The sequence below is a fragment of the Panthera onca genome, chromosome B2 (assembly GCF_046562875.1).
Source record: "Panthera onca isolate mPanOnc1 chromosome B2, mPanOnc1 haplotype 2, whole genome shotgun sequence".
In the NCBI taxonomy this organism is placed as follows: domain Eukaryota; kingdom Metazoa; phylum Chordata; class Mammalia; order Carnivora; family Felidae; genus Panthera; species Panthera onca.
The window spans coordinates 25757487-25784454 of NC_138343.1; the positions used below are offsets into that span (position 1 = coordinate 25757487).

Consider the following 26968-nt stretch of genomic DNA (forward strand, 5'->3'; position numbering starts at 1 on the left):
AGAAGACTTATACTGACTGAGAATAAAGACCTTTACCAGAGAACTTTGTAGTCTTTCTGAACTCTGAGAAACTTCCCGTTATCTGCCGGAAATCATACTCTGCACTTGAAGTGGTCCAAACCCTAGGATGTCCTCCTATAAATGGTAATTACTCTATTTTAAAACGTTGTTATAACCTCTCACACTTACTTCTATTTCTATGTTGCCTTCAATAACAAGTTGTATGTTATTTAGCATTTAATATTTCCAAACTCCATGTATTTAGCATTTAATATTTCTTTGCAAAATTATTATATCTTGGACCTGTTTTCTTTTTAATATGTTAATTTTATGTGGCTTCCTGATCCAATGTGGGTACCATCTGCAATTATATATTATATTTAAGTCATAGTTTGCCTTAGAAATAACTATGTATTTGTCTCCTTATTTTAGTGACTTTTGTTTCAGGGAAATTTGAAGGAATGCTACTATTGATCTAGGTAGTATTGAACTCTGGTTGATACTATTCACATTTTAATGTTTGAAGTAAGGTGTTTGTGTAGTGAAGTAGAATTTTGTAGAGCATCTATTTTTAATAATTTGGAACTCAAGGTATGTATAAGTTTTACTATATGAGTTGAGAAAATAAAAAATGAAGTTTTGTGGAGATAAGTGCAGATGATGTTAATTGGAGCAAAAGCTGGAAGCAATTTTCAGAACATCTCCAGCAGGGGGCCTCAGCAGTCAGCAGTGGGGTACCAGCGGTAAATTCAAACCAATCTTTCTCCCCAAGTCCCCCACTATCAAGTGTGTGGACACATACCTAAGTGTAGATCTGTAGTATCAGAGCAGTACTAGGTGAACTACTTAATTTGTAATGAAAGTATTTCAAGGAAAGCACAAGGATTTGAACTTCTTGATAACTAGCAGTTAATGACAATGCAAAGAAAGCTATCTGGATATCTATCTATGTGATCTGCGTGAGAGGGCTGCAAGGAAATTTATTTATTTTTAATATTTATTTATTTATTTATTTATTTATTTATTTATTTATTTATGTATTTAGGGGCAGGGGGAGGAGCGGAGAGAGAGGGAGAGAGAAAGAGAATCCCAACAGGCTCCTTGCTGTCACCATGCCAGGAGGGGGCTCCATCTCATGAACTGTGAGATCATGACCTGAGCCGAAATCAAGAGTTGGACTTCAACGCTTAACCAACTGAGCCAACCAGGTGCCCAGGAAATTTCTTTTTTAAAATAAACACCAAACATTTCTGGTGTAGGCAGAGAACAGCTCTGGAAATGGCTCATTTGGTGGAGATCACTCCCCAGAGGGGGACAAAATTCCCAGGGAACACGAGAGAATCCTCCCACAGGAAGAAGCCCTTCCCTCTCAGGGGGTGGGCTGCAATACCAATTAACCTCAGTGAAACTTTATATTCTATATTTAACCTGGTCACTTGATATAAATCTTATTTTATGCAATGAGGGGAATATTTAGTCACCCAGTGAAAATGAAGTTTGCTTCTTACTGTTTGCTTCTATAGGAAAAGGTGGGGGAAAATCCTTTTTTCTTTCTAAGTCCTAGCATTTGAAATTTGATATTAACATTAGCATTTCTGTTCCTAATTTTTGATCTCCTCTCCAGTTTAAATAGAAGGGACTTCAAAATTCTCACTGGTCATTTTCCCCAAAAGTCAAATATGTGAATAACTGATGAGAACTTTTGTTTTCTTTCTTTCTTTCTTTCTTTCTTTCTTTCTTTCTTTCTTTCTCTTTCTTTCTTTCTTTCTTTCTTTCTCTCTTTCTTTCTTTCTACAGTCAAGAGGAAGGCACGCTCAACGCTCATGATTGCGTCTTAATTTACAAATCAGAGACAGAGGGAGATGAAAACCACACTCCAGACAGTAACTTAATCGGTCTCACCACCAAGATGTTAAAAGTGAAGAGGCTGGAAGAAATCAACACATGTTATAACAGTAACAAACTGGAGAAAATGGCCTTTTTCCACTGCATGGAAAAGGTTGAGAAAGTGAAATGTTTTCTGGAAGAAAGTTCTAGTGAACAGGATTCAAGATCTGGAAAGAATGAGGTAATTACGTGCTAATTTCGTCTTGTAAAAAGTATCAGTGCTACTTTATCTATTCTTACATGAATCAGTAACAAATTTTATTTTTGTTACTTGTGTGAAGAATTAAGGAACATTTATGGGTAAGAAATTTTCATTTTGTTTCACTGAAGATAATGTGTTGTAGATTATATGACTGAGTTTGGTAAATAGTTGAGAGGCCTTTGAATATGCATCTCTACTAGCTGGATACTCCTCGCTGTGGTTAGTGGCTTTGATATTTTGAAATTGAACTTGTGGAAACACATCTTTCTTGAAAAGGATCATTTAAAAGGATGGATTTGGGCATGAAATTCAGAGAAGCATTATGAGGGGCACAATCACTCTGCAGAAGAAGTTTCTAATTTCCTTAAGACCATGAGCTCCTCACAGTATAGGTGACATAGCTATTGACAGTGACAGTCAGAGATGGGGACAAACAAGCCTTCCCTGAAGGTTATGCCTGTGTCCTCATTTGTGCACAATGAGGCTCTGAGCCTGATTTGGGCTGCTTGATCTTTGGTGATCAAGAAGAGGCTGCCTCATCAGAGTAATGGGATGATGTCTGTTGAGGAAGTTACGTGTGATAATGTATATAAAGCATGTAGCACAGTATCTGTCACCATGGTAAGCATTCTAGAAATGCATTCCAGCAACAATCTGCTCTCTACCTTGACTCAGTAACTGCCACTCATGGGTCCATGAAAGTGCAGTTCCTGGCCCAGCATTGCCCTCTCAGCATGTTGTCTGTGTCTTATTCTAGTACATGCAATTGTTCTGAACCTCTGTCACTTTTCTCTAGACACCACTCTTCAAGGTCAAGACCTTGAATCACTCATACTTGGACTCTTAGTTACTGTCCTGGTAACTGGCACAGAATAGGTCCCCAAAATGTCTGTAGAATGAACAGATCTATAGAGGTGAATTCTGCATTCTGATTGAAGGCTAGGAATGATTATTTTTAAAAACCAGAGCAGGTGATTCTTATTAGGCAGGATTGGGAAACATCCTTCTTTGTTCAGCTACTGTTCTGAAAAGCACTGTTCGGGTAGGAAGGACATTTCTAACTGTGCCATGGACAATGAATAGGGCTGTTAGGTATACAGGGCAGACGAGTCTTTTCATTGTCAGTGAATATGGAATGATAGAATGTGCCAGAGAGAAGAAATGAGTTGGGTTGAAGCTTAGGTTTTCTGAGGCCTCCATTTCCCTATGAGTTAATATCTTGTTCAGTATACACCAAAAAGAAATTTCCGCAGACAAAATTGAAGCGCATATGAAGAACTTCCTCCTTAGGGCTGTTAAAACACAAATAATTAAACAGAAGCATTCTTTTTTCTGTTCATTAATTTTGGTAGGACAAAGAAGACAAAACAATCTTCTTGGATAACTTTGAAATAACTAACTACCGGTAATAGTTTATAAGAAGTTGATTATTTTTTCTAGTACTGTTTTTCTCTGGGTTCTGTGCTATAATTTTTACAGGTAGGAAACATCTTTAAAGAGTGAGAAGGTGCTAAGCTGGAACAGAAACATTGTTAGGAAGAATTGTTTTCATGATAAACTGCTCCAGAATATTAGATATCACATGATTTGAAAATTAAATATTTTAGGATATTTTTGAGGACAAGACTGAGAATGTTGCTCTTCAGAAACCCTAAAAGAACATCCTTCGCACCTATTCTGATATCCCACGTGATGTGGGCCTCCTGGCTTCGCTTCTGCAGTGGATGCTGTTCAGAAGGTGGAAAGGAATGACTGGTTGCTCCCTATGTCCCATTCAGTTTCTTCTTTGTAAATGGCTGAGAGCCCAGAGATGTCAGCAATAAATTTGCCTGCCTCTCTCTCTTGCCTTGTGGAGGAGGGATGGGACACGAATGGGAGACACAGAGCTCTTCTTCTTTCTGTGGCTGCCAAGGCTGCAGTGTTGGAGGGCTCTGGCTTGCCCAGTCAGTGGGTGCCAGGGTCAGAAGCAGGTTTTGGCAGTGGGTGAGTGGAGAAGGGCATTCGAGCAGCTCAGATGTCTGCAGGTATGTAGACAGAGCTAGATTGACATGTCTCCATCTTCTGCTGCAGCCTCAGTAAATCTTCGCAATAGCAGTCTTTTCTCTCCAGGTACTGTATAAAAAATGCCTGTCGTAATTTGCCATAAGTGGAGAAGACCTATTTTCTTTTATCCTTTCTCTTTTTGAGAAGCTTAGCATTGCTGATCATCGTAGAAAACTTCACTGTGGTGCATTAAAAAGAATTCACTCTGAATTTCAGATACTCTAGTGAAGTGGGAGCTTTGTTTTAAAGGCTTGAGGTGCAATTTCTTTCTAGAAGAGTCTTTACTCCTTAGTCTAGGTTGGTTAAGCTCAGGTTCATTCTCTTTTCCTGCACGTAACCAGGTTTTTCTATTTCACTTATTTTTCCTCCACTAGATTAATTTTGACTATCTTCTTTCTTTTCCTCTATTTTTTGTTGAAGTTGTTAAGTACCACATCTTCTACTTTTCTACTATGTTTTGTTCACTTTATTTTTCTACTTCCCTTCTTATTCTGTTTTCTAATGACTTTTCTCGTTGTATTATATTCTAGAGGGTGTTCAAAATCACTTAGATAATGTAGAATTTTAAAACCTTTTATTTGTTTATTTAAAATTTTTTAATGTTTATTTATTTTTGAGAGAGACAGAGACAGAATGTGAGTGGGTTAGGGGCAGAGAGAGAAGGAGACACAGAATCTGAAGCAGGCTCCAGGCTCTGAGCTGTCAGCACAGAACCCGACGTGGGGCTCAAACTCATGAGCTGTGAGATCATGACCTGAGCTGAAGTTGGACGCTCAACTGACTGAGCCACCCAGACGCCCCTGAATTTTAAAAACTTTTAGCAGATATGCCGTAATAAGTCTGTTCTAAGCCTATATAATACGGTGTTGAAATTAAGTAAAACAAAAAAATGAGTGATGAGCTTACTAGCTACTGTGTATATAACATGAACTCACGAATGATAAATGACTCCCATAACTCTAATTAGTATTATTAGTAATTTGATTATTTGTAATCAAATTTGATTACATATAATTTGATTATATGTACTCAAATTCAAGTTTTCTTCTTTTGTGAGTTCTCTGTTACCCATATAAATAGCCCCTGCTATATTTCCCTAAGATATAATTTACTGTTCAGTGTGTGTGTGCACGCGCGCGCACACACACACACACACACACACACACACTTTATTTGTTTAATAAAAGACAAAAGGGCCCACCAAGCAGAGTTCCACTTTTCCATTTGGTTCTGTCTGTCTCCCTTTGCCTGCCCCTATTTACTTTACACATACCTACTTTTATGCCTGAGATCATCTATGCTCACATCCTTGTCCTTTGGTTTGCCCCTACCCTCCTGAATAACCCTGGTTCCAATCCTCCATCTGAAAGGCTTTGTCCCTACCAGGAGAGGAAGGCAAAGATGTGGGGGTAGAAAATAAGGATAACCCTAGCAGAGGCAGAATGTTTAAATGCCTGGTGCAAATGCTCCAAAGAGCAAACAAAATAAAATGTTTATTGACAGGATGTGAATAGGATAGAGTGGGTGGGAGCAAAGTGTGGATCTCCCTATTTTGATTGCAGTTGGTGTGCTAAATAGCAGGTGGCATTTACTGACTAACCACTGTGAAATTGTACCATCATTAGTGTTCATAATGAATTATTTAGATATCAAAATAACATAGCTGAGGGTGGAGGTTTTGTGATTTTTAAGGTTGCATTTCCCCACCCCCATCTCTTTGCTCCTCGCCCGTAAGGGCAGGAGAAAGCTCCTTGGCAGTGGCCCAGCCTTCAAGGCAGATGCCAGTTTCTGTGGTGCTAATCGTCCTTGAACTGGGGACAAGAGAATTCGAGTTGGTGTCAACTGTCACCAGTGGGTCTCTCTCTGCCCCTGCACCTGTTTCAGATCTGTCACACAGGTCATCATATTTTTCCTTTTAAAGAGGCAGATTATCTGTTGATCACGTAACTGGAAACACATATCGCAGGACCCTGCAAGAACCTTCTGCAATTCGGCAACGCCTACTCCTCAGAACAGAGCATGTAATAAGCATGTGCTTGGAAACGTGCTTATGCTAGATCAGGGGAGGGAAGGAACATATAAGCCAAGTGACTTCTATAGCTGCTCCCAGAGAATGGACTTAGCACTTAGAAGAAAAGACATCTGGATTGTAGGTAGTGTGTGCCTTATCTCATCTTCCCTACTCTGGCGTGTGTTCCGGTCCATGATGACACGGGGAGGTCACAGACAGTCTCCTGCTCTTGAGGACTCACAGGTAGTAACATCACTTTTAACTACGACAGATTCATTTTGCTGTTCTATTTACTGTTCTATTTCCAACCAGGGAGTGGTGCTTGCCAGAGGAGACGGAATGCATGTCCCGTCTTAATCCTTGCCTGAGACTACTACTGCCTTAGGAGGGGTTGGGATAATAATAGTGGCATGTGGCACATTTCAACATTCCAAACACTTGCCCCAACTTTCGGGGAACCTCAAAGCAGCCGTTCCTGGCGCATATTAAAGTTGGTGATCTATTTTTGTTTTGAGAGCTGAATAATGTCAACATCTCTTCATTACCCTACTATTATATGACTTAATAACGAAAATAAAATAACACAAAAGCAAAACTTCCATCCCCCTCATCATGTCTATGGCAAAACCAGCATCTGAAGAGTGACCACCTCCCCTGGGAGAGCTAGCTAGCACAGTCTATATGCTCTTTCTTTTGAACTGTTGCCCGATAATGCCTTTCACGTGATGCCGCAGCTATTCCAGGAATGGAATTCAGCCAGGAGAATAGTACAATTCTGAAAGAAGAGAAATAATTCAGATTCTAAGGATTTTAGCACTTCCCAAGAGAGGGTATCTGTATCTGGGGAAACAGCTTTTTCCACGGATGTAATTCTTCTGTCAATTAGCATAAGATATGTTATTTTCAATTCAGTGTAAAACAGTTTGGAAGATAATGTAGAAACCAGCCTGAATCATAGGAAGGGGACTTAGAGTGGCGTCTCTCAGCTTTGTTTCATTACCATCTACTCCTTTTGCAGAGATTTCAGACTTTTCTCCCCCTGGTGGAACCCTTCCCATGAAATCTGAACCACACAGGTACACTGTTACCTGTTTACATATTATAGGTCAACCTGTTTTATACATAAAAAGAATAAGGTTTTTTTTCACCCTACCTAAACAACCAATTTTTACTCCCTCATTAAGAACGCATGATTTATAGTTAAAAAAAAATGTCTCCAGGGGAGTTGGGCAATATATCCGTATACCTGTATGCAAATGCCTTCTTTATATTTATTTATTCAATAAGAAACCACCAACTCAGTACCCTGTGGGGTTGGAGGATGCAGAGCACCAGGTGTCAGGCTTTCATAATGGCCCTGAGCCTTTTTCCGTGGGACCCTGACACAGTAAGTATTTTGGGGACCATTAAGTTCACTTTCAGAGGAATTGCCAAACCTTGGAATGGTTTATTATCTGATCTATCTTAGTTGAGGACAAGGTAAAAGAGATGGGAGAAAGATGGATAGACAGGAATAGACTTTTTTTTTTTTTAAGTAAGACATCATAAAACATTATAAGTCTCTTTAGTTCTGACCTAATAGCACTGTTAGGTTTGCGTTTTCAGACTTGGTCACTGTTGTACAAGCATTACTCATTTTTGGCTGCTTAACAGATTCCTATGGGAAATACCATGAGGGCTTTCATCTTCAATATGGAAAAGAATGAGTTATTCACCCAAGCTCTGAGAAAGTAGCCCTTGTAGTATTTCCCAATGACAAGGTCAATAAGATATATGGGCTAATTGGGAGGGTTATGGGTATGTATTTCAAAGTTTTTGTAACTTTTGAACTGTAAAGAAAATGTCTTTTAAGTCAGATTTTTATAATATATCCTCTTACTTTTTTTCTGCATTGCTAATGGTTATTTAGAAATGTGGACAACCTATTGTCTTAGAAATTTCTACAAACACAGAAGTTCTAGGAACTGCCTTTTATAGGGGCATCAGAGAATCCTATTTGTGATGTTAATGTACTCTGTCTCCATTCAGAACATAAAACAGTTGAAAGTTTTTTTTCCAACACATTAGGTACAGATACTTGCCCATGTAAAATTCTGGGTGTCCTGGACCAAACACACAGATGATTCATATATAGTTTGTGTCATTTCAGGTTCTCAGAATAATTAAAATTATGATAGTTTTATGTTATTTGGTGTAATATGAGAAAAAAATCTTATTTTCTCTAAAAGTTATAGCAATATAGTAAAAAATATAAATATTGCAAATCAAGTCTGTGTTCCTAAGTAAGAAAATGCGTAACATATTGATAGAGAAATTCCTAAATATAATTGATCAGAATATGTCCTTATCCATTTATCTAAAACACTATAGTTGTAAAAAGCATATTTATCTATTAGTGTTTCCTGGACTTCAGTTTTTCACATAAACCTTCATGGGTTTTGCCATATCTACATACTACTTTAACCCCTATCAATTAATATGTTCACAATATCAAATCATTTAAAATGTTTAGCAAAAATTTTAGAGTGAAATTATGGTTTAGATATTCAGATATACAATAATGCACACAGATAAACTTTAAAAAATGGTTTGTTTACAACCTTAAATCACCCCAAATCCCTAGCAATGACATGATCCCAAGTCAGTCTCTGGACACCTGGACTCAAGAAGCTATTTCCACATCTTTTCCCTGTGCCACTTTGTACTTTCTACTCTATTTCTCATTTTCTGCCCAGCATGCAGTAACAATAACAAAGACCAGGGAAACTGGTAATGAGTGGACAGCATGGAGAGAAGAGAAATCCAAAGTCTTTCCTCTAGATAGTGGATACACAGAGGATTGGTAATAGGTAAAGTTTATGTAGCATTTTTTCTGTGCTTGGACCCATGTTCTCCACATTGTCAGTCTTAAGATCCCATCAGAAAGCAGAGCTAAGACAAGAGCATGTAGATAGATGGTTTATTTTTGGAATTGACTTCAGCAACTAAGTGTAGGAGCCTGGAGAGTGTGAAATAGATAAGGAAAGAAGACCTAACAAGTTCACATTGACAAGCTGACCACTGACGGGCTGGATGACCTCAGAGCTGCCCACCAGTAGGACTGGGGCGTGGGGAGCATTGATGCACTGGGCCATCCCCACTGGTCAAGAGCTGTCACATGGGGTGACTAAAATCCTAGCACTTTCAGTTGCACGCACGTAGGTGATTGTTGGTTCTCAGGGGACATCCCACACAATGCTTCAACCTCACTTACAACTTTGACTTCAGGAAAAGTGTCTGATTTGCTAGTCCATTGATTGCGTGGACGTGATTCGTGCTCATTTGGATACCAGCACAATCCTGGCTCTGCCTACTTGAGGGTTCTAATGAATGCAGGTTATTGTGGTATTTCCATAATGAACGGGACACTAAAGACCTGTGCTCTAGTATGGAGTCAGTGTCTCAAAGATTCGGGACCTAGAAACATAGTTCTTAAGGGATCTCGGCAGTCAGCTCATCCAAATCCTTCTTTGAAGGGGGGACTCAAAGTCTAAGAGAGGTAAAATGGACTTGACCAAGATTCAGTACGTGGAGGGCCAATTCTTTCTTAAAACCAGAATTACCTTCCAACTGTGTTTTCCATGCTGCTCTTTACACATTTTGTTTTATTTGAGCCAGCTTTTTTTCAGAGAGGGTGGGCAGCACTTTGCATGGTTGCTGCTAAGGTTCCCTGTTGGCCATTTCCAACGTGGACACAGCACAGCAGCTACCCGGGTCAGCCGGCCCAGAGCAAGGCAGCGTGTTGAGTCCTGCAGGCCTGCCTCGAAGGATGGCTGGCCATCAGCCAGGCCTGCTGGCATCTTGTCTTGGCGCCACCTCTTTCTAGGCAGGAGCATCCTGCTTCTTAATTTTCCAGTGCCTCAGGCTCTCCCTCTATGAACAATTCTCCCAAAGCTTCAGCTCAGGAGCCAGGAATCTGAGCAGCAAGGAGCCCAATTAGAAGACTCGGGTTGTGGGGCACCTAGGCGGCTCAGTTAAGCATTGGACTTTGGCTCAGGTCATGATTTCAGGGTTCGTGGGTTTGAGCCCCATGTAGGGCTTTGTGCTGACAGCTCAGAGCCTGGAGCCTGCTTTGGATTCTGTGTCTCCCTCTCTCTGCCCCACTCCCGCTCATGCTCTGTCTCTCAAAAAGGAATAAATGTGAAAATAATAATAATAATAATAATAATAATAATAATAATAAAGAAGATTCAGGTTGTGACAGAGCAGGTTTAATGCTCCTGTCAGTGGCCAGGTGTCAGGAAATTCTAAAACAAGGCAGTGAGCAAGCTAGAATGAGTGGTGTGTGAGCCCAACCTCTGATTTGTCTACTAGACCTCTAGCTTCTAGAATTGGGCATTCTAAGTGTAAGCAGTGAACAGGGTTGTAAACTTTTCCTGTTGTTCCACTTTATATAAGGTTTAGGGCTTATCTGAACCTAATTGGGGTGAGGGGTGAGTACCAAGATGAATTATAGAGACAAGATTTTAATTTCTAAGTGTTTTTTTCTTGTGTCCTTAAGAAATGACTCTACCTTGGGGCGCCTGGGTGGCTCAGTCAGCTAAGCATCCAACTTCGGCTCAGGTCATGATGTCATGGTTTGTGAGTTTAAGCCCCACATCGGGCTTTGTGCTGAATGCTTGTTCAGAGCCTGGAGCCTACTTCAGATTCTGTGTCTCCTCTCTCAGCCCCTCCTCTGCTCATGCTCTGTCTCACTCTGTCTCTCAAAAATAAATAAATGTAAAAAAAAATTAAAAAAAAAATGACTCTACCTTCTGTGCAATATACAAGTGTTATAATAGTATTTCCCACATCCAGCCATTCAATTCTAAGTTGAGTTTTGCTCTGCTGTTTTTGGAGTGCCAGCCTGCAGGTATACCACTGGAATTTTTAACTGCAGAGTTCTTATATGTGGGCCATAATAAGCAACTTCTGGCAAGAGTTGCTGTCTTCTCAATTCCAGAGCATCTGTCATTCTTGGGGCCCACTTCCGGGTTGGATATCTTTGTCTCTAGCATATATTTGGTCTACAGGATGGTTCCAGATTCTGAAAGGGATTTTGAGCTCCCTTAGACACAAGAAGAGAGGAGGAAATAAGAGCTGAATATTTTATTTGGAGTTTCTGAGTCTCCTAGACTCTGCCAGAGGCCTTTGCATGTCCCTGAATCACTCAAGTCCCTTCAGTTCTCTGGAGAGGGCTTTAGAAAATGTTGCAGGTGTGGCTTCAGAAAGTGCTCATCCCCCCATTCCAGCCTCTCCCCTAAAGAAGGTCCTAGAAGCCACGGTGCCCAAGGAAGAGAAGCAAGGGGATGGAACAGGCAAGGGGGAACACATGATAAATCTACACTGTTTGGCACTGTCTTTCACTGGAACATCATCCACTAGGCCAGCAGTTCTCAAAGTGAAATTCCTGGGCCTCCCTAGGGTCCCTAAGACTCTTTCGGAGGTCTGCAAGTTCAAAACTATTTTCATAATAATTTGAATATTTGTGCCTTTTTCACTGCATTGACATTTGCACTGATGATGAAAAGGCTGTGGTGGGTAAAACTGCTAGCACCTCAGCACAAAATAAGGCAGTGGCACCAAAGTGTCCTAGTAATCATAGCATTTTTCACCACCAGACACTTGAATTTTTTGTTTTGTTTTGTAAAGAGCCAGTCTTCCTTAAAAATGTACTTGATGAAACAGGAATGTAAATGTATTTAATCAGCCTGTATCAAAGTCATTTAGATCTTCGTGCGTATATACTGTTTTACTTTACTCAATAAAGAATCGCTGAGTTTCTACTGCATGAAGACACCCTGTTGATTCTGTGGGGACTGTCCCCAAATCGTTGCAGGATATGATTCTGGTTTGGAGGGCAGATACCTGAAACTCAAAGACACACATAGTTTCACTTACTGATGGTTGATGGTATCAAAAAGAGGCAGAAACTGATGAAACAAGATCATTCATAAGATATGCATTTAGGTTGCAAAGGGCTCTTTTCTGTTCAGTCTGAACTCCACATATTAGAAATGTTAGGATCTTCCTTAGACCACTTGGAAATCTCTAGCTATTTGGAAAATAAACATGAATGGTGACCTGTGTTAGGTCTTACTTTCTTCCCAACCTTCTAGAATAGGTATGTTGAATTAATATGATAACATAGGTAAGTTTCTCCATTCTTTTTAAAAATATTTTTAAATGTCTATTTATTTTTGAGGAGTGTGAGTGGGGGAGAGGCAGAGATAGAGGGAGGCACAGAATCCAAGGCAGGATCCAGGCTCTGAGCTGTCAGCACAGAGCCCGATGTGGGGCTTGAACTCATGCACTGCAAAATCATGACCTGAGTTGAAACCGGATGCTTAACAGACCAAGCCACCCAGGCGCCCCTAGTTTCTCCATTCTTAAGGCTGTGTTTGCATTTGCCAATTTAGGATTTATACTTTAACTTGGGTCTATTTATTTACTTACTTATTTTATTTAACAAGCATGTAAGTGGCCCTTACATGTGTGCCAGACCCTGTTCTAAGCTGTTTACAAATAAATAAGGACTCATTTAAGGCTTGTAGGCACTACCCTGTTTGGCTGTATGGATAATAATAATGAGTGCTACCATTTATGTTATGTTTATTGTGTCCCAGGCACTGTGTTAAGCACTTGTCATAGAGCATCTCAGTTAAATCTCAATGGTCCAATGGATTTAGTATAATTGTTACCTCTGTTTTAGAGAAAAGTAAATTGAGGCTTAATGACGTCAGGTACTTGCCCAAAGTTATGCAACCATATACCATGATATCCCGTGGATTTCCCAATAATATGAAAAGGAAAATTATATTTATAGAAAATTTAACTGGAATTAATTTTTAAAAAATTAAACATGAATCATTTGAAAACAAATGGTCTCTGATGAATTTTCTAAGGGCAGTTTGTATTATCCTCACATTATCTGAAATATAGTTCACATTTGATGACTGTTTTGCTTGTTTGTTCTATTTAGGCAAACACAGTCAGACTTGATGGATAAAAAACTATCCACTTTCTTTTGCATGAGTCACGCTTTTTTTTCTGGAACTGTGATGTAACAGTGGCCTCCAGTGGAGAGAAGTTGCAAAAGTCACTGCGGCAGTGCAGTGACGTTAACAGCACTTGAGGCTAATCCTTCTGATCCTATGATCAGAAGAAACTGTCTTGTGGCTGCAGTCAGCCATTGTCAGGCGTTGGTTCATGAACACAGTGGAAGCTGGGAGAGAGAATACATTGGAAGTATTATTCTCTCAAACATATAGTAAGGTTGGAAAATCATAAACTAAATTAGCTTACTTTATTGTAAGAATATAGTACATAATATACAAATATGTGTTAATTGGCTGTTTATATTATTGGTAAGGCTTCTGGTCAACTGTAGTATATTGGTAGTTAATTTTTTGTAGAGTTAAAAGTTATATGTTGATTTTCAGTTGTCAGGGCATCAGCAGCCCCAACCCCACATTGTTCTAGGGTCAACTGTATTTGACACACAGAAGGATTTAGTAACATGGGCTTACTAGGACATGAGAGAAGACAAAGCCCATTTATTTGATTGGACACGTTACTCAGTATGCCACAGGAGACAGGCAATGTGTGACTCCGTCAAGCCTGACACAGATACAATTTACAAAGATTTACAAACTCTCAAATTACAACAAGTACTATCACCCCTATGACAAAAGGGGCAGGAGAGACTCTACTGGTGTGCTGTCCAGCACCCTTGTCTCTTGATACTTCAAATGGTGAGTTACTATAACTGTCTTACCTAGCTGTCCGATACCACAGGGCAAGCTGCATTCTCCACCTGTCCAGTCTTCAACCCTGAGACCATCCCTGGTCCCAAGCTCAGAAGGCCACACAGTTTACAAACAGAGCTGTATATTACAGTGAAGTTATTGGGGGGATAAAGGGAAGAATGGAAAGTCACCAGGAACAATATCTAACTCTTAATCTTGTGCACCAGAAGGTAATGACTTCTAACTGAAGCCTATCAATCTATTTCCAATCATTCTATTTTAATACTGTGTTTGCACGATCATATCATCTTCTGTGGGCTTATTAGTATTATTCCCCAACACATAATGTTGCAAATTCTCGATGCACCTACAGTATTAAAGGCTCTGAGCAGTCCCTTGTTAAAACAACAAAACCATTTTAACCAGGCACATGGGACGCATTCAATAAATGTTAGGTCATATCTGAAACATTAGCATTCTAATTTATCCTAAGAGCTTTCAAAATTGATCTGACCACTGAACTCTTCTGTTTCCTGACTCACGTTCACGTTTTAGGGTGCCCTAAGATGTACCTTGGGGAATACTGGTTTAGAGACGATTCATTATTGACTCTGGTATCAAATAGACCCCAATTCAAATCCCTGTGGGACCCCTTACCAGCTGTGTGACCTTAGTTATTTAACCTGAATCTCTGTCCTTGGTTCATCAAAATGGGTCAGAATGCCAACCTTGCAGAATAATTGGGAGGATTAAATTAGCTAATCTGTTAGCAAATGGTTTGGTGCCTGGCACAGAGATGTGGCCTCCATATTTAATATCTGTTCCCACTTCTTTATTTTCACCACACCTTGCCTCATTCTTTCTCTTCTATGCCTTTTGAAATCCTTCGTGCCCTTCACGGTTAAATTCAAATCCTCCCACAATTGATTCTTATCTGACATCTTGCCTCCTCCCCACCCCCACTGAGTATGCACTGACTACATCACAACCTGTGCCATTTGTGTGGATATTTTTGGTGTCTTTTCTGGCAATAATTATTTCATAGGTTGGGCCTCTGCTTGTAAAAAAGCTGGGGCTCCTTGCCTGTGGGGATCATTCCTTAGATTTCTTTGTATCCTTCATAGCAACTGTGCGATGCACGTCCATTTTCATTTGTGCTCTAGTTATTACCAACACATTTTTAGGAACAATTTCATATTTTAAGCCTTAGAAGTGAAGATAATTATTAATATCCTTATTTCAAATATTTAAACAAAGTAGTGAGTAGAGTCAACCTCCAAATTGGAGAATATTTGGAATAATATTGGTGTTGGACATTTTCTCAAAAAGATCTAAGAGGATGTGTTTGAATGGAATTTTAATCATTTCTAGACTGGCAGAACCAATTTTGAGAGGTCAGCATGATCTGATGTACTGCAGCATTCTTCATTACCCACAGATAAGAATGTCTGAGATAAGAGAATACCAGGAGTTCTGGTGCTTGCTGCCTCCTTCTGGAAAAGAAGGCTATCTGCCACCTCTTTCTCTCAAGTTGCAAGTGTCTATCAACTTGTACTCTGAAATTGGTCTAATAAAATTGGGTGAAAATTGTGTATAATTATATCCAAGGGACATTTCATAGATTCTGAAGCCCATTTTGGAATTAATTATCCAAAAAAGTTAATTTGAATATAGTTTTTTAAATAAATTAAAAAATATTTTTTAACGTTTATTTATTTTTGAGAGGCAGAGAGAGACAGAGCAAGAATAGAGGAGGGGAAGTGAGAGAGGGAGACACAGAAACCAAAGCAGGCTCCATGCTCTGAACTGTCAGCACAGAGCCAGACTCAGGGCTCAAACCCACGAACCGTGAGATTATGACCTGACTTAACCGACTGAGCCACCTAGGCGACCATGAATATAGTTTTTATTTTTATTGTTTTCATTTATTTTATATATTCTAACCTTTGACAGTTGTGCTATTTTATGTATGATGAAGATAGTCATTCACCACAAACCAGAATCTTACTACCTAAAATGTGATCCATGACTCATCAGCATCTCCAGAGAACTTGTTAGGATGCAGACTGTTAGGGCCAACTTGCACCTATTGAATAGGAATCTCCATTTTACTAAGGTCTCTGGATGCACATGCACATACACATCAAAGTTTGAGAAGCACTAGAATATTCGTTACCTCCTGCAATTGAAAAATGAAGGGTTAATTAAAGTTTACTGTAAAAAATTGCTGAAATAAACATTTACTATTGCACTTATGAGTATATGTTTACCTAGGTAGCAGATATGTATGTTACATATGCATACATGCATATCTATTCAGGACACATGTGTATATGTGTGTATCCTCCAAGGGGTCTCTCCGGCTGTTTCTTGAGAACCAGGCAATATCCTTTCCTGAACATCTTAAGAGCATATTTTCCTTGATAAAATAAATATGTCTAATTATAGTTCTTTCCATTTGATTTCCCAGGCAGACAAAACACAAAACTTGCACTCTGTCCAGTGAGATTAGCTGGGTGAGAGAGCATGTGAAGTGCCAGGCATGGTCTGCCTTCCCTGTGAAGGTCACATTGGTCCTCTCAGAGACGGGTGTGGACATCAAGTTCCTTGCCCATTTGAGAGGTTGTAGCCCTCTGATGAGACTCTGCGTCATGGAAATTCCTTAGTCTGCTCTTGTCTGCACAGCAGCAGGCAGTATAATTGAAAGCCACATATGTGCTGAGTAAAGGACTAATCCGTGAGAATCTATCTGATAACTGAGTTACTTCTGCAGGTGCTTTCTAGCACGTAACCATGAGCACGTGTGGTGTGGAGTGACTGGATCCATCCCCTTCTGCTGTTGCCAGTTTTAGGATAGCTTACGGTTCAGAAGCTCTCAGGGTCAAGTGAAAAGGTCATTGGTATCTGGAGTTTGTCGGTCCATCTGGGCTTTGCCACTCACGTTAGATAAGTGACCTCGACTCTGAGCACGTTATGTAACTCTCTGATATTTGTTTATCTGGGATGACAACCACTGTTTGAAGGCAGCATTTCTCTAACTCTTTTGAAGATGGGAATCACCTGGGAATCACCTAGGATTCTTGGTGAATGGACAGATGCCTAGCCCCCCTAAAACTATTGGGCCAGAATCTCCATGAGTGGAGCTTGGGAATCTGTGTTTCTAATAACCCTCCAGGGGATTCTTGTAAGAAGTGTGGTTAGCACTGTTCTAGGGAAGCCATTTGATTAATATCCAGCTCACTTCCCTTCTTCAATTCCTAAATTTGTTTATATCAGGAAATGCCAAGTGGCAACAAAGAAGGTGATGTTGTGTCATTGCTGCGGGTTGGTTAGACCATAAAAAAATATTAAACTTTGAAATATCTAGAGATGCCTGGGTGGCTCAGTGGGTTGAACATCTGACTCTTGATTTTCACTCTGGTCATGATCCCAGGGTTGTGGGATTGAGCCCTGCATTGGGCTCCATGCTGAGTGTGGAGCCTGCTTAAGATTCTCTCTCTCTCTTCTTCTGCCCCTCCCCCCAACTCATGCTCACTCTATCTAAAGATGAAATAAAAAAAGAAATATCTATCTTGAGTACTCATCATCCCTACCTCTTAAGTTAGTGTTGTGACCACTTGAGTTTCCATTTCCATAGAATAAGCTGGAAATTATACATACAGTTGATTTTTGCTCTGAATCAATGTTACATAAATGTCAGCTGATATTATTGAGTTTCTTGACCCCTCTGTTGCTTGTTAAGTCTCTCAGGTATCTTGGTCTCTGGGGATTATGAATTCATGGAAAATATATATATATATATAATTTACATATGTATTACCATTCCACCATAACTCTTATGTCTTTATATTAGTCACATCAAGACTAAGATAAAAAATGTTTTGTAGGATTAAAAATTTGGTTCTCTCATATCCAGTGAGAGAAGAGAGAAGTCTGGCTTCTTCACAGTTTGGTAGAAGATGCAATAGGCAGTTAAAGTAGCAAAAGAGGATTCATTCAGGATAAAATGAACAGATTAAAAATAATGTGAAAAGAAGAAAGATATAATAAAAGGTTTAAAGAATAATTGAGAATCGTTTTGCATGATGTGCAAGCTGGTAGAGGGACCTGTCCCTGTCTAAATAATTATAATAAAGCAAGCCTTCTTTGAATGTACTTGAGACACTGAATGAAATTCAACCCCAGGGTTATTAGCCCTAAACATATCCACAAATAGATCAAGAGAGCAGTTGGGGACAGAGGGTCAAGGAAGGTTGCATGTGAAAGAATGTTTGGGAGGAACAGCCAAGGTCAGGTGGAGTGAAGCTCAAACCTTCTTCAGTGTGAGGTCACTCTCAGCAGAAATAAAGCACCAGTGCAGTCCCTTTGGCCATTCCTGCAAAACCCTCTAGATTTTCAGTTTTAAGGCATTAGCAATAAAGGTTCCACCCACCTCCCAGAATGTTGATTCCACCTCTTCCCAAGGCTCCAGCAGCTTCAGGGTTCACTCCACATGGCCTGGCACAGAACAGCATTCCTAGGGTCACTGTGGAGCTGTCCAATAAACTCTGTCAAGACCAGAGTCCAGCTCAGACGGATTCTGGCTGTGTGTGGGCCCACGTGGGAACTACTGTCACCAGAAATGTAAGGAAATGTACCGTTCTGCTCAGGCCAACTGGAAAAGATTTATGAAATGCTTCCCAAGTGCCCAGATACCTGCTAGGATCTATAGAGGAGGCCAAAGAAATGGGATTTACAGTACCCATCATGATTAGCTGTTGGACCTCTATCAATTCCTGTAGCTTGCTGAGTAGGTATTTGAAATATGGGGTTAATAATATTGCTCTCATGCTGGCTGCTATGCAGAATATGTAGGGACTGTGTATGAAACACTTAGCACTATGCCTGATATGTGAGTACTCACTAAGTGGTAGCTAATGTTAATGTTGTTACTGTTACTGTAGAAGCTGATCATTTAGTTGGGGTTGAAATGTCTGATTATATGAATCAGGAAGAAAACAAGATTGGGAAATTCATGCATGGTGCTTGGGGACTGTAATTCTCCAAGTGGAGCCAGCAGGCTGGTCCAGGCTGACCTCTTGCTGGATGAACCTGCAGGGGGCTGTTGTTTAGGGCTTTCTCTCCCCTCACTTGGGTTTATGCAGAGATGGAGTCACCCACAGGCCATGGGTCAGATTCCCTGTTGACAAGCTCACTACCACGTAGAAGGGACCATGTCATGGCCATGTATTGTTATGATTACCCTCCCCTTGCTGTCACTTTCTCTACTTTACCAATCCCCCTTAAAACTCAAACTCAGGAGCTGAATCTCCAAGTCCTTTTGGAATGAAAACAGATAAAATAGGCCTATGAAACTGGAATCACAGAGCTTGGAGTTTATTCATTTTGCCAGTCTTCACTGGGCACCCCAATGGGTGGGTGTTGGGCGGGTGATGGAGAGTGTAGCTATATGGTGAGTAAAAGAAAGTCTCCCCTCCACTCCCACAATCTCACAGGGAAGTCAGGCCATTAAAAAGAGTGCTGAGGGTGGAGAGAAGCACAGATGGGGGATTTTACCTAATCTGTAGGTAATTCATGAAGGTCTCTATGAGCGTGTGGTGCTTTTCAGTTTGCACCTGTAGGATGAGCAAGCATACATAGAGCAGGGCAGCACACAGGAGGTGGTCAATAAAGGTGAATTAAAGAAGGAGGCATAGCAGAAAGAGTTGGAGGGGAAAGGCTGAGTGCCCTTCCAGACCTGCCTAACCAAGATCTTAGAGTAGAACCTCTTAGCTGGCTTGAGTGGAGATACCAGAAGGTAGCCTGTTTCCATCCATTTGACAAGTCTGATTTCCTGCTAATATCCCTACCATTATTTTGTCACCCCTAAAAGTTAATTCTGGCAGTTCCAGGACTCATTCCTGGGACTTCTTAGAAATGAAATTATACTTGGTGCCATTTCCCTTCCTTCTGAAATTACTATTGCTATATTTTTAGTATGTTTTAGAGGAGTAAAAAGCATTACTTACCTCTAGTTTTCCATATAACCACTTCTGATGACTACCCCTTTTAAATGCTTTTTTTTTCCAGGCTATCCAGTCTGAATTAACTTTTCTTTAAGAAAAGGTCTTTCGTGGTTTATAAATTTTAATGTAAGATGCTAACTGCCAGGATATTTTTGGACCACAACCAAGGATTTAACCAGCCTCCCTTAACAGATGAAACGAGGCAAGCCTGCACTGCACCTGGACACAGTGGCTCTTTCATCGTTCACTTTCAAAGTCATGACACCTCCTGGTTTTAACCTCAGGACGTCAAGAATTTTCTTTTAAAACCTGTTTCCTGGAAATAGGTCTTTGCTGTGCTAATGGATAATTTTTCACTTCATATTTTTTTAAGGTGCATAAATTCTATTTTTTTCCTCTTGCAAATAAAAAAAACAGGGTATGGAGGGGCATGGTAAGAGTCTCCTCTGTCTTAAATAGTACAGGCCATCCCTGTCCTGGATTTTTAAATATTTCATTAGCAACAAGGGATTCTTACACTGCCCTATTCATTCCCTGCTCCTCCTCAGACACTGGACTGATTATTTTGATTAAAAGTGCTGAGTAAGAGAATGTGGACTGAAAATTAGGCTCTTAAGCAAACGCCAGAGCCTTTAACCACATAAGGACTTGCTCCTGTGGCTATTTGGAGTCCTTTATTCAATGTTGCAACTAAGCAAAACTGGGTTTTTGAGACTTGCCTCCTATCCATGTTTTCTCATTCTTTCTTCCCCTATGCTGGGCAATTCTCCTCAAACAGGCAGTCACTCCAAGCTGGAAAAGTACCTGTGTGCAAAATTTTAACAAGTGTTCCCTCTAGGGCAGTAGATTTGCAGGAACATTCTTCTATGTGCCCCTTGAGCTGACATCTTGGTCATGTGACCTCACTTATGAGAGAAGAAAAAGGCATCTCTTCCTTAGGCTCAGCCAAGGGAACACACTGGCTTTCAGTCCATTTGCCTCCTCGAAGGGCAACTTTGCTCGGTGTGTGAACCACTCACTGAACGTGGATGTCTTGCTGGAATGTAGAACCTGTTCTTAGTCTGCTGTCCATTCATTCTTGTTGAACTGCTAAGAGTTCATTCTTGAGAATCTAAATCATGCATTTGCAAAAGCTTAGTGGGTTTCCTGGTAAGGCAATGCTTTAGGGAGAAGAAAAGTTAGCATTTGCCAAATGCATCTCCATCTGGATGGAGGTAAAAAGTTGTCTTGGGCCCAGTGGTCCTGCTGGGAGAATTGCTTGAGTAACCCCTTCTGGGTTATGTAAATAATAAAAAAAAATCACAGAAACCACTGCCTGTAGGATAGGTTTCGACAGGTTCCTTTGTAGTCGGTCAAAAACTTCTCTCCCAATGGTCTTGGTGGGTAAATGCTGAAAAATGCCTCTGAGGAGGAGCCTCCTAGAAAGAAACAAAATGAGACCTTTGCTTTTCTCCCCAAAGTTATTGAAACACATCTGATGACCTGAAATCTCCAGTCTGGAAATTATCCAAGGAGGCCGAAAGAGAACCTCTCCTTGAGGGGGTCTGGCCCACTGCTGTAGGCAGAGGCTGGGGTAGGGTTGCCAAATAAAGTTCAGGCCCCCAGTGAAATTTGAATTTCAGATAAACAATGCATCATTTTTAGTATAAGTATGTTCATGCGATATTTGAGACATACTTATACCCCAAAGTTACTCATTGCTTATCTGAAATTCAAATTCCTCTGGGCTTCCTGTACTTTTATTTGCACAGTCATGGGGTGTGGCCCATAAGTAAGGCTACACATGATGTGCTTTGTGACTGTGGCTGTGAACAGAAGGCCCTGGAGCCTGGAGAACCCAGGTGTGAGGGCAGTTGGTGGACTGGACCACAGGAGGGTGTGGGGGCACCGAGGACCCATTGCTCGAAGGCACCAATGGGGGACCAGCAATGACTTGATTGTCATGCTGGGCACTGTACTAGCCCAATGGGGAGGCAGCTACAGAAGGCAGAGGGGCAGTAATCTGCAACTATGTGCACTGCGAATGTTCTCCATTTCTCTCTCATTGGAACTGGGTGTGTATGGGTGGAGGAAGCCAGAGAGTCTACTGATTGGAAGGTGGGGGCTTGACTAATTGAAGATCAAGAAAATACAGGTGTGAGAGGGGAAAGGTACAAACCTCCCACTGTACAGAAAAGAGTAAGATTTCATTGCACCACCTGTGTCTTACCTACGAAAAACAACCTTGAAACAAATAGGAAGAAACAAAGCATGTTGCAGCAGGATTTGCCCCCCACTGTCTGATGCCACTTGCTAGGACTTTGTGTTTTGAACTGTGGCATTTGGGTAACTTTTTTTTTTTTTAATGTTTATTTATTTTTGAGACAGAGAATGAACGGGGGAGGGTCAGAGAGAGAGGGAGGCACAGAATCTGAAGCAGGCTCCAGGCTCTGAGCTGTCAGCACAGAGCCCGATGTGGGGCTCGAACTCACAGACCGTGAGATCATGACCTGAGCTGAAGTTGGACGCTTAACCGACTGAGCCACCCAGGCACCCCGTTGGGTAACTTTTAAAAATAGAGGTATCAGCTCTGCTAATTACTACCCAAGTTGCCTTGGAGTCATGACTTAACTTTTCTGTGCCTCAGTTTACTTGTGTGTGGAGTGGAAGAAAAATGAACATTTAAAAGGTTGAGGTGGCTTGAACAAGGGCAGTGTAAGGCCATTGTTGAGTCCTCAGTAAATGCTGGATAATAATAATAGCAACAACAACAACAAGGAAAAAAAAGGAGAAGAAGATAAGAAGCAACCAGGTCACTTTTTTTTTTTTTAATTTCTGAGCTCTATCCCAGAAACCTGAAATCAAAATTTCTGATCCTTATGTTTAAGAATCTAGTGATTCTTAGGTATTCTAAACTTTTAGAAACACTGACTTTTGTTTTCTATGAAAAAATGCCTGTCCTTGGGGGGCTTCCCACCTACTTATAGTGTAGGTTGTGTCCCTGAGACTCTGAAGGAGAAGAGGAACTTTCTAGTGCCTCCTTGCCACGAGCTCTAGGGCAGCCTCTTTCCCTGATGTGCTCCCCACTCTTCTCAATTTACATTTTTACCCCAAAAGGGCTTCCCGGTGTCTTGCTCCTTCTTTGTGTCTAGACTCTTGGGAGTAGTAGAATACAAAGTTTTTGTGTTTGAGGCAGAACACTGGATCTACTGTATTTTGTTTTAAAGAGTAGCAGCAATTGCCTTTGATTTAGTTAATGGGGCCAGTTCTTTAAGATTAATAAAGATTGCCAAATTCTTCATGTCCTTGGGGTTCCACCCATCTGCCTGCATCTGTGCTCTCTGAAACCACACAGTGGACTTTACTAGAGCCACATTTCAGGTAACAGAATCGGACACATATTTATAATTCCCAAGTATCATATACCACAAAATTGGTCTTTCCTGCTGTAAGGTAATAATCCAGTTTTAAGATATTTACATAGAATTTTGTTTTCGCTTGAGTTATCATTTGGTTAATTATATAGTAAAGAAAAGCGAGGGGTGTGAGGTCTACTTTGGTCTCGGGTTCCTTTGAGCCACTCACTCCTACTTTTCAATGTGCTTTCTCATCTGTTGTAATATCCTTACAATTCTGCATAGGGCTTTTGTGTCCTCTAAGTTGGAGCAAGTATTTTCTCAGTGGCTAGGAGAGTGCACTGAGGATGGAATTTACTTAAGCAGACACCTAACACTGAGATCTGGTTTCACGAAAACCACTCACCTACAGTCTTCAAACACTTGCAACTATTTCCTGGCAAATGGCTATGGCTTTGTGTGCCCAGAGCTCCTTCCTTCCTCTCACCTCCTACATCTTCTCTGCTTTTTATTACAGCTGTCTGTAACTTGAAACATTGTACTTTTCTGCAATTCTATAGTTGTAGAGCCTCAGTACCATTTTTGGACTTTTAAAAGATACGTTTCCTAAATACACTGGAGATGCTGATTTTTTTCCTAGTCTTTTTAGAAATGCTTTAGTGCCCCTTAACTCTTTGAAACATTTGGTAGTATGTGCAACAAATAAGGATAAGAAGTCAGCCAAAAGAAGGCAGCCCAGCACCCATGGCCATTGTTTGCTACTTGGTAAACTCTATGTCAGTGTCTTGAAGATGAGACCAGAAATGTTGGCCATGGTATGTAAGAGTAGACCTTCCAAACACTGAGGTCATTCCATCCTGCAACATGATCATGAAATCATGAACCTGTAGCTGTACAAACATTTGTCAGTGATATTATAAAAAGGGTTTGAATGAGACACAGTCACAAAGTATAAAACTCTTTGATTTTTTAAAATATTGAATCCTGAGATATGTTGAATTCTGATTTATATTCCCCCAGTACACATGAGATTATTTTTAAAAGTACTTTGCATATCAAGATTTAATTCAAAAGATGTTAAGTCCAATATCCCACTTAGCTACACAGTATATTTAAAATTTTATATATAGTTTTAGTAAGCTTGAGTTGTGTCATGAACTTTAACTTGAAAAATTATGTTTCTTAATAGAATATGAGGATTCTCCATGAGGATATTTCCCTGTTAGTCTTTATCATCATCAAGATATTAACGAATTTTTCATTTCTCTGGTGCTGTGCTACATACAGTACTTAGAAAGTTAGGCAGACCAGATTGTTCTATATGTGTTCACTCCATGAAATGGATTCCTTCCAGATCTCCAGAAAATTATCAACTGTGGAGTGGATTAAAATGTCTTGTATTAATTAGCAACTGACCATAAAGTTCTAAAGGATGGATTTCTGTCGTGTGAGTTTACTTGGCAAAAGAAAAAAAAAAAACTTTATTCTTTCCTCCATAATTTCCCTTATGGCTCTCAGTGATCCTTCACACTTTTGTTCCTCAGCACAGGGTGACTAAGGATTTCTGCTTGGTTTCTTCTCAGCTGGTTCAAAGCCAGAGCACCCCTTCATAGCTCCTATAAATCCAAACCTTCTGGGATTTCTGTTGTTTTTCCTTAACATAATCCTAACAGAAAACAACCCCCCACTGGACCCTTAGGAGCAGGAACATCAGGATCTGGGGGTTTGGTCCCTTATGTGTCTAGCTCACCAGCACAGGGGTTAGGTGAGAAGGAGAAGCATCATTCTTGGCTACAGGGAGACTAAAGTAGGATAAAGTCATCTTTAAAATGAGCAGAGAGCCAGTGTAAAGAATATCAGGAATGTCAAAATTAACTTTGTGTAGAAGGGCCCAGAAATAGCCAGGTTCCCCTGAATGCTAACAACTTAACGAAAGGTGTCTGTCTAGCCAGATATGCCTGGAGCCAGAGTCACCCATAGCCCAACCACTTCTATCTGAGCTCTTCATGAGGATGCAAAAATTCCACACTTTATGAGGTGTTTTGACTAAGCCATGAATGAAGAACTATGGAAAATTGATTCTAAAAAAAAAAAAATGCAAACTGTAGAGTGCCAGTGAGAAAGAAAACCTCAAGATAGCCCAGGATGAGGGCAGTCATCCAATTTTATTGAGATCTTTGCATCTTTTGTACTTCCAAATATTTGAATGCTGAATTGCTTGAGCAAATTCACTTCAAGCTTTAACATATGCTCTTTTTGATGCTCCACAGAGATGAGAAAGCTTACATTTAAAACTTTACTTTGTCATCTTAAGAATTATCAGATATCACATAACTTATTTTTTTAATTAGAGAAGTAAAAATAGGAGTTGGTATATCATTGAAAAAAATGTGAATTATTAAATGTAAAAGTGAATTATTAAGGTTATATAACAGGGTGTCAAGTTGTCATGCTAAAACTGGGGTGGCTCACTCAGAGTTAAAATGTTTTATATATAAGATACATAGAATATTTTTACATAAAATCTTCATATTTTTCATATATTTTAAAATATTTATTATACATTCCCATAAGTCATAAAGTTATATAATGTTTTTGGTGAGAAACAGCAGTCCTTACCATTATTGTCCCCATTTCCTCATCAGAGGTAAGCATTTTCATTTGTTTTAGTTGATTCTTTTGTTACTTACTTTCATATGTCTAAATAACATGTATATGTTATTTTTTCATTTCATAGTTAGACTTCTTTCATTGAATGCTGTAGAAAGACAAGGATTAAGTCTCTTTCGTCTTCCACTTCCAACACACACACACACAACACACACACACACACACACACACGCACCTTTTCTCCCAATATAATTATAATTTTTGGTTAAATAAAATTTCAGTGTTTCAATTATTGTGATTTTGAAAATTCTATTCATGACAGAGAAATGCAGAGCTTCATTGTGTATTTTCATTTCTTGCTCAGCCTTTTCTTTTTCCTGGAGTTATTGGTTGCCTTGATTTAAAAATTTGCTTATTTAAAAAAATGTATTATGTATCAAAACCAAACTTAAATTTCTAAACCTTTTCTACAAATCTTCATATATATTAGTTATCCTATCAATTTTATCTTCTTAAAGGAATTTCTCCCAGAGACTTCTGATCAATCTGAACTTTAATCCATTCTACACTGGTTGCCCTCTAAACCTGAAGAACAGTTGATATCCTAGGATTTCTACTCCCCATCAGTGTAGAGAGATCCTGTCTCTTATATTGGGTATCATCTGGTAGTTATGCTTTGTTTTTCTTTCTTGTTTTATGACTTTGTTTAGATAGAACACATCTTCTAGTAGTTTCCTGAGAAGTGATGGAGGGATGTAATATTTTTGAGATCTTACATGTCTGAAAATGCCTTATTTTACATAATAAGGCATACTTGGATAATAGTTTATCTGGCATATAATTCTAGATTAGAAATAATTTCTTTTCAGGATTTGGAAGGCATTGTAGGTTGTCTTCTAGCTTTCATATTTCTATGGAAATGTCCAAGTAAGTTCAGAATTCTGATATTTTGTATGAGGCATATATTTTTCTCTCTAGCACCTGTGAGACCCTCTATTTGTCCCTGATATTCAGAAATTTCATAATGATAGACCTTGTACACGTTATTCATCCACTGTGCAGGATATTTGCTGGACTCTTACCTCTTTCAATCTTGGAAACTTTCTTGG

The 26968-nt window shown here is 39.8% G+C and overlaps 1 protein-coding gene across 2 annotated transcripts in view; it reads left to right on the plus strand.

Moving 5' to 3' along the window:
• The window catches only part of MYLK4 (myosin light chain kinase family member 4), an 86592-nt gene continuing 59624 nt past the window's right edge, over window positions 1-26968 (plus strand). The window contains exons 1-2 of one of the 2 annotated variants that reach the window (XM_078446695.2): window positions 1-144; window positions 1798-2068. In XM_078446695.2, coding sequence (XP_078302821.2) covers window positions 128-144; window positions 1798-2068 — 288 coding nt within the window. In that variant the 5' untranslated portion in view covers window positions 1-127. Of the gene's footprint in view, window positions 145-1797; window positions 2069-6124; window positions 6387-26968 lie in introns of those variants that run through there. The other variant, XM_078446694.2, reaches the window with a different exon arrangement.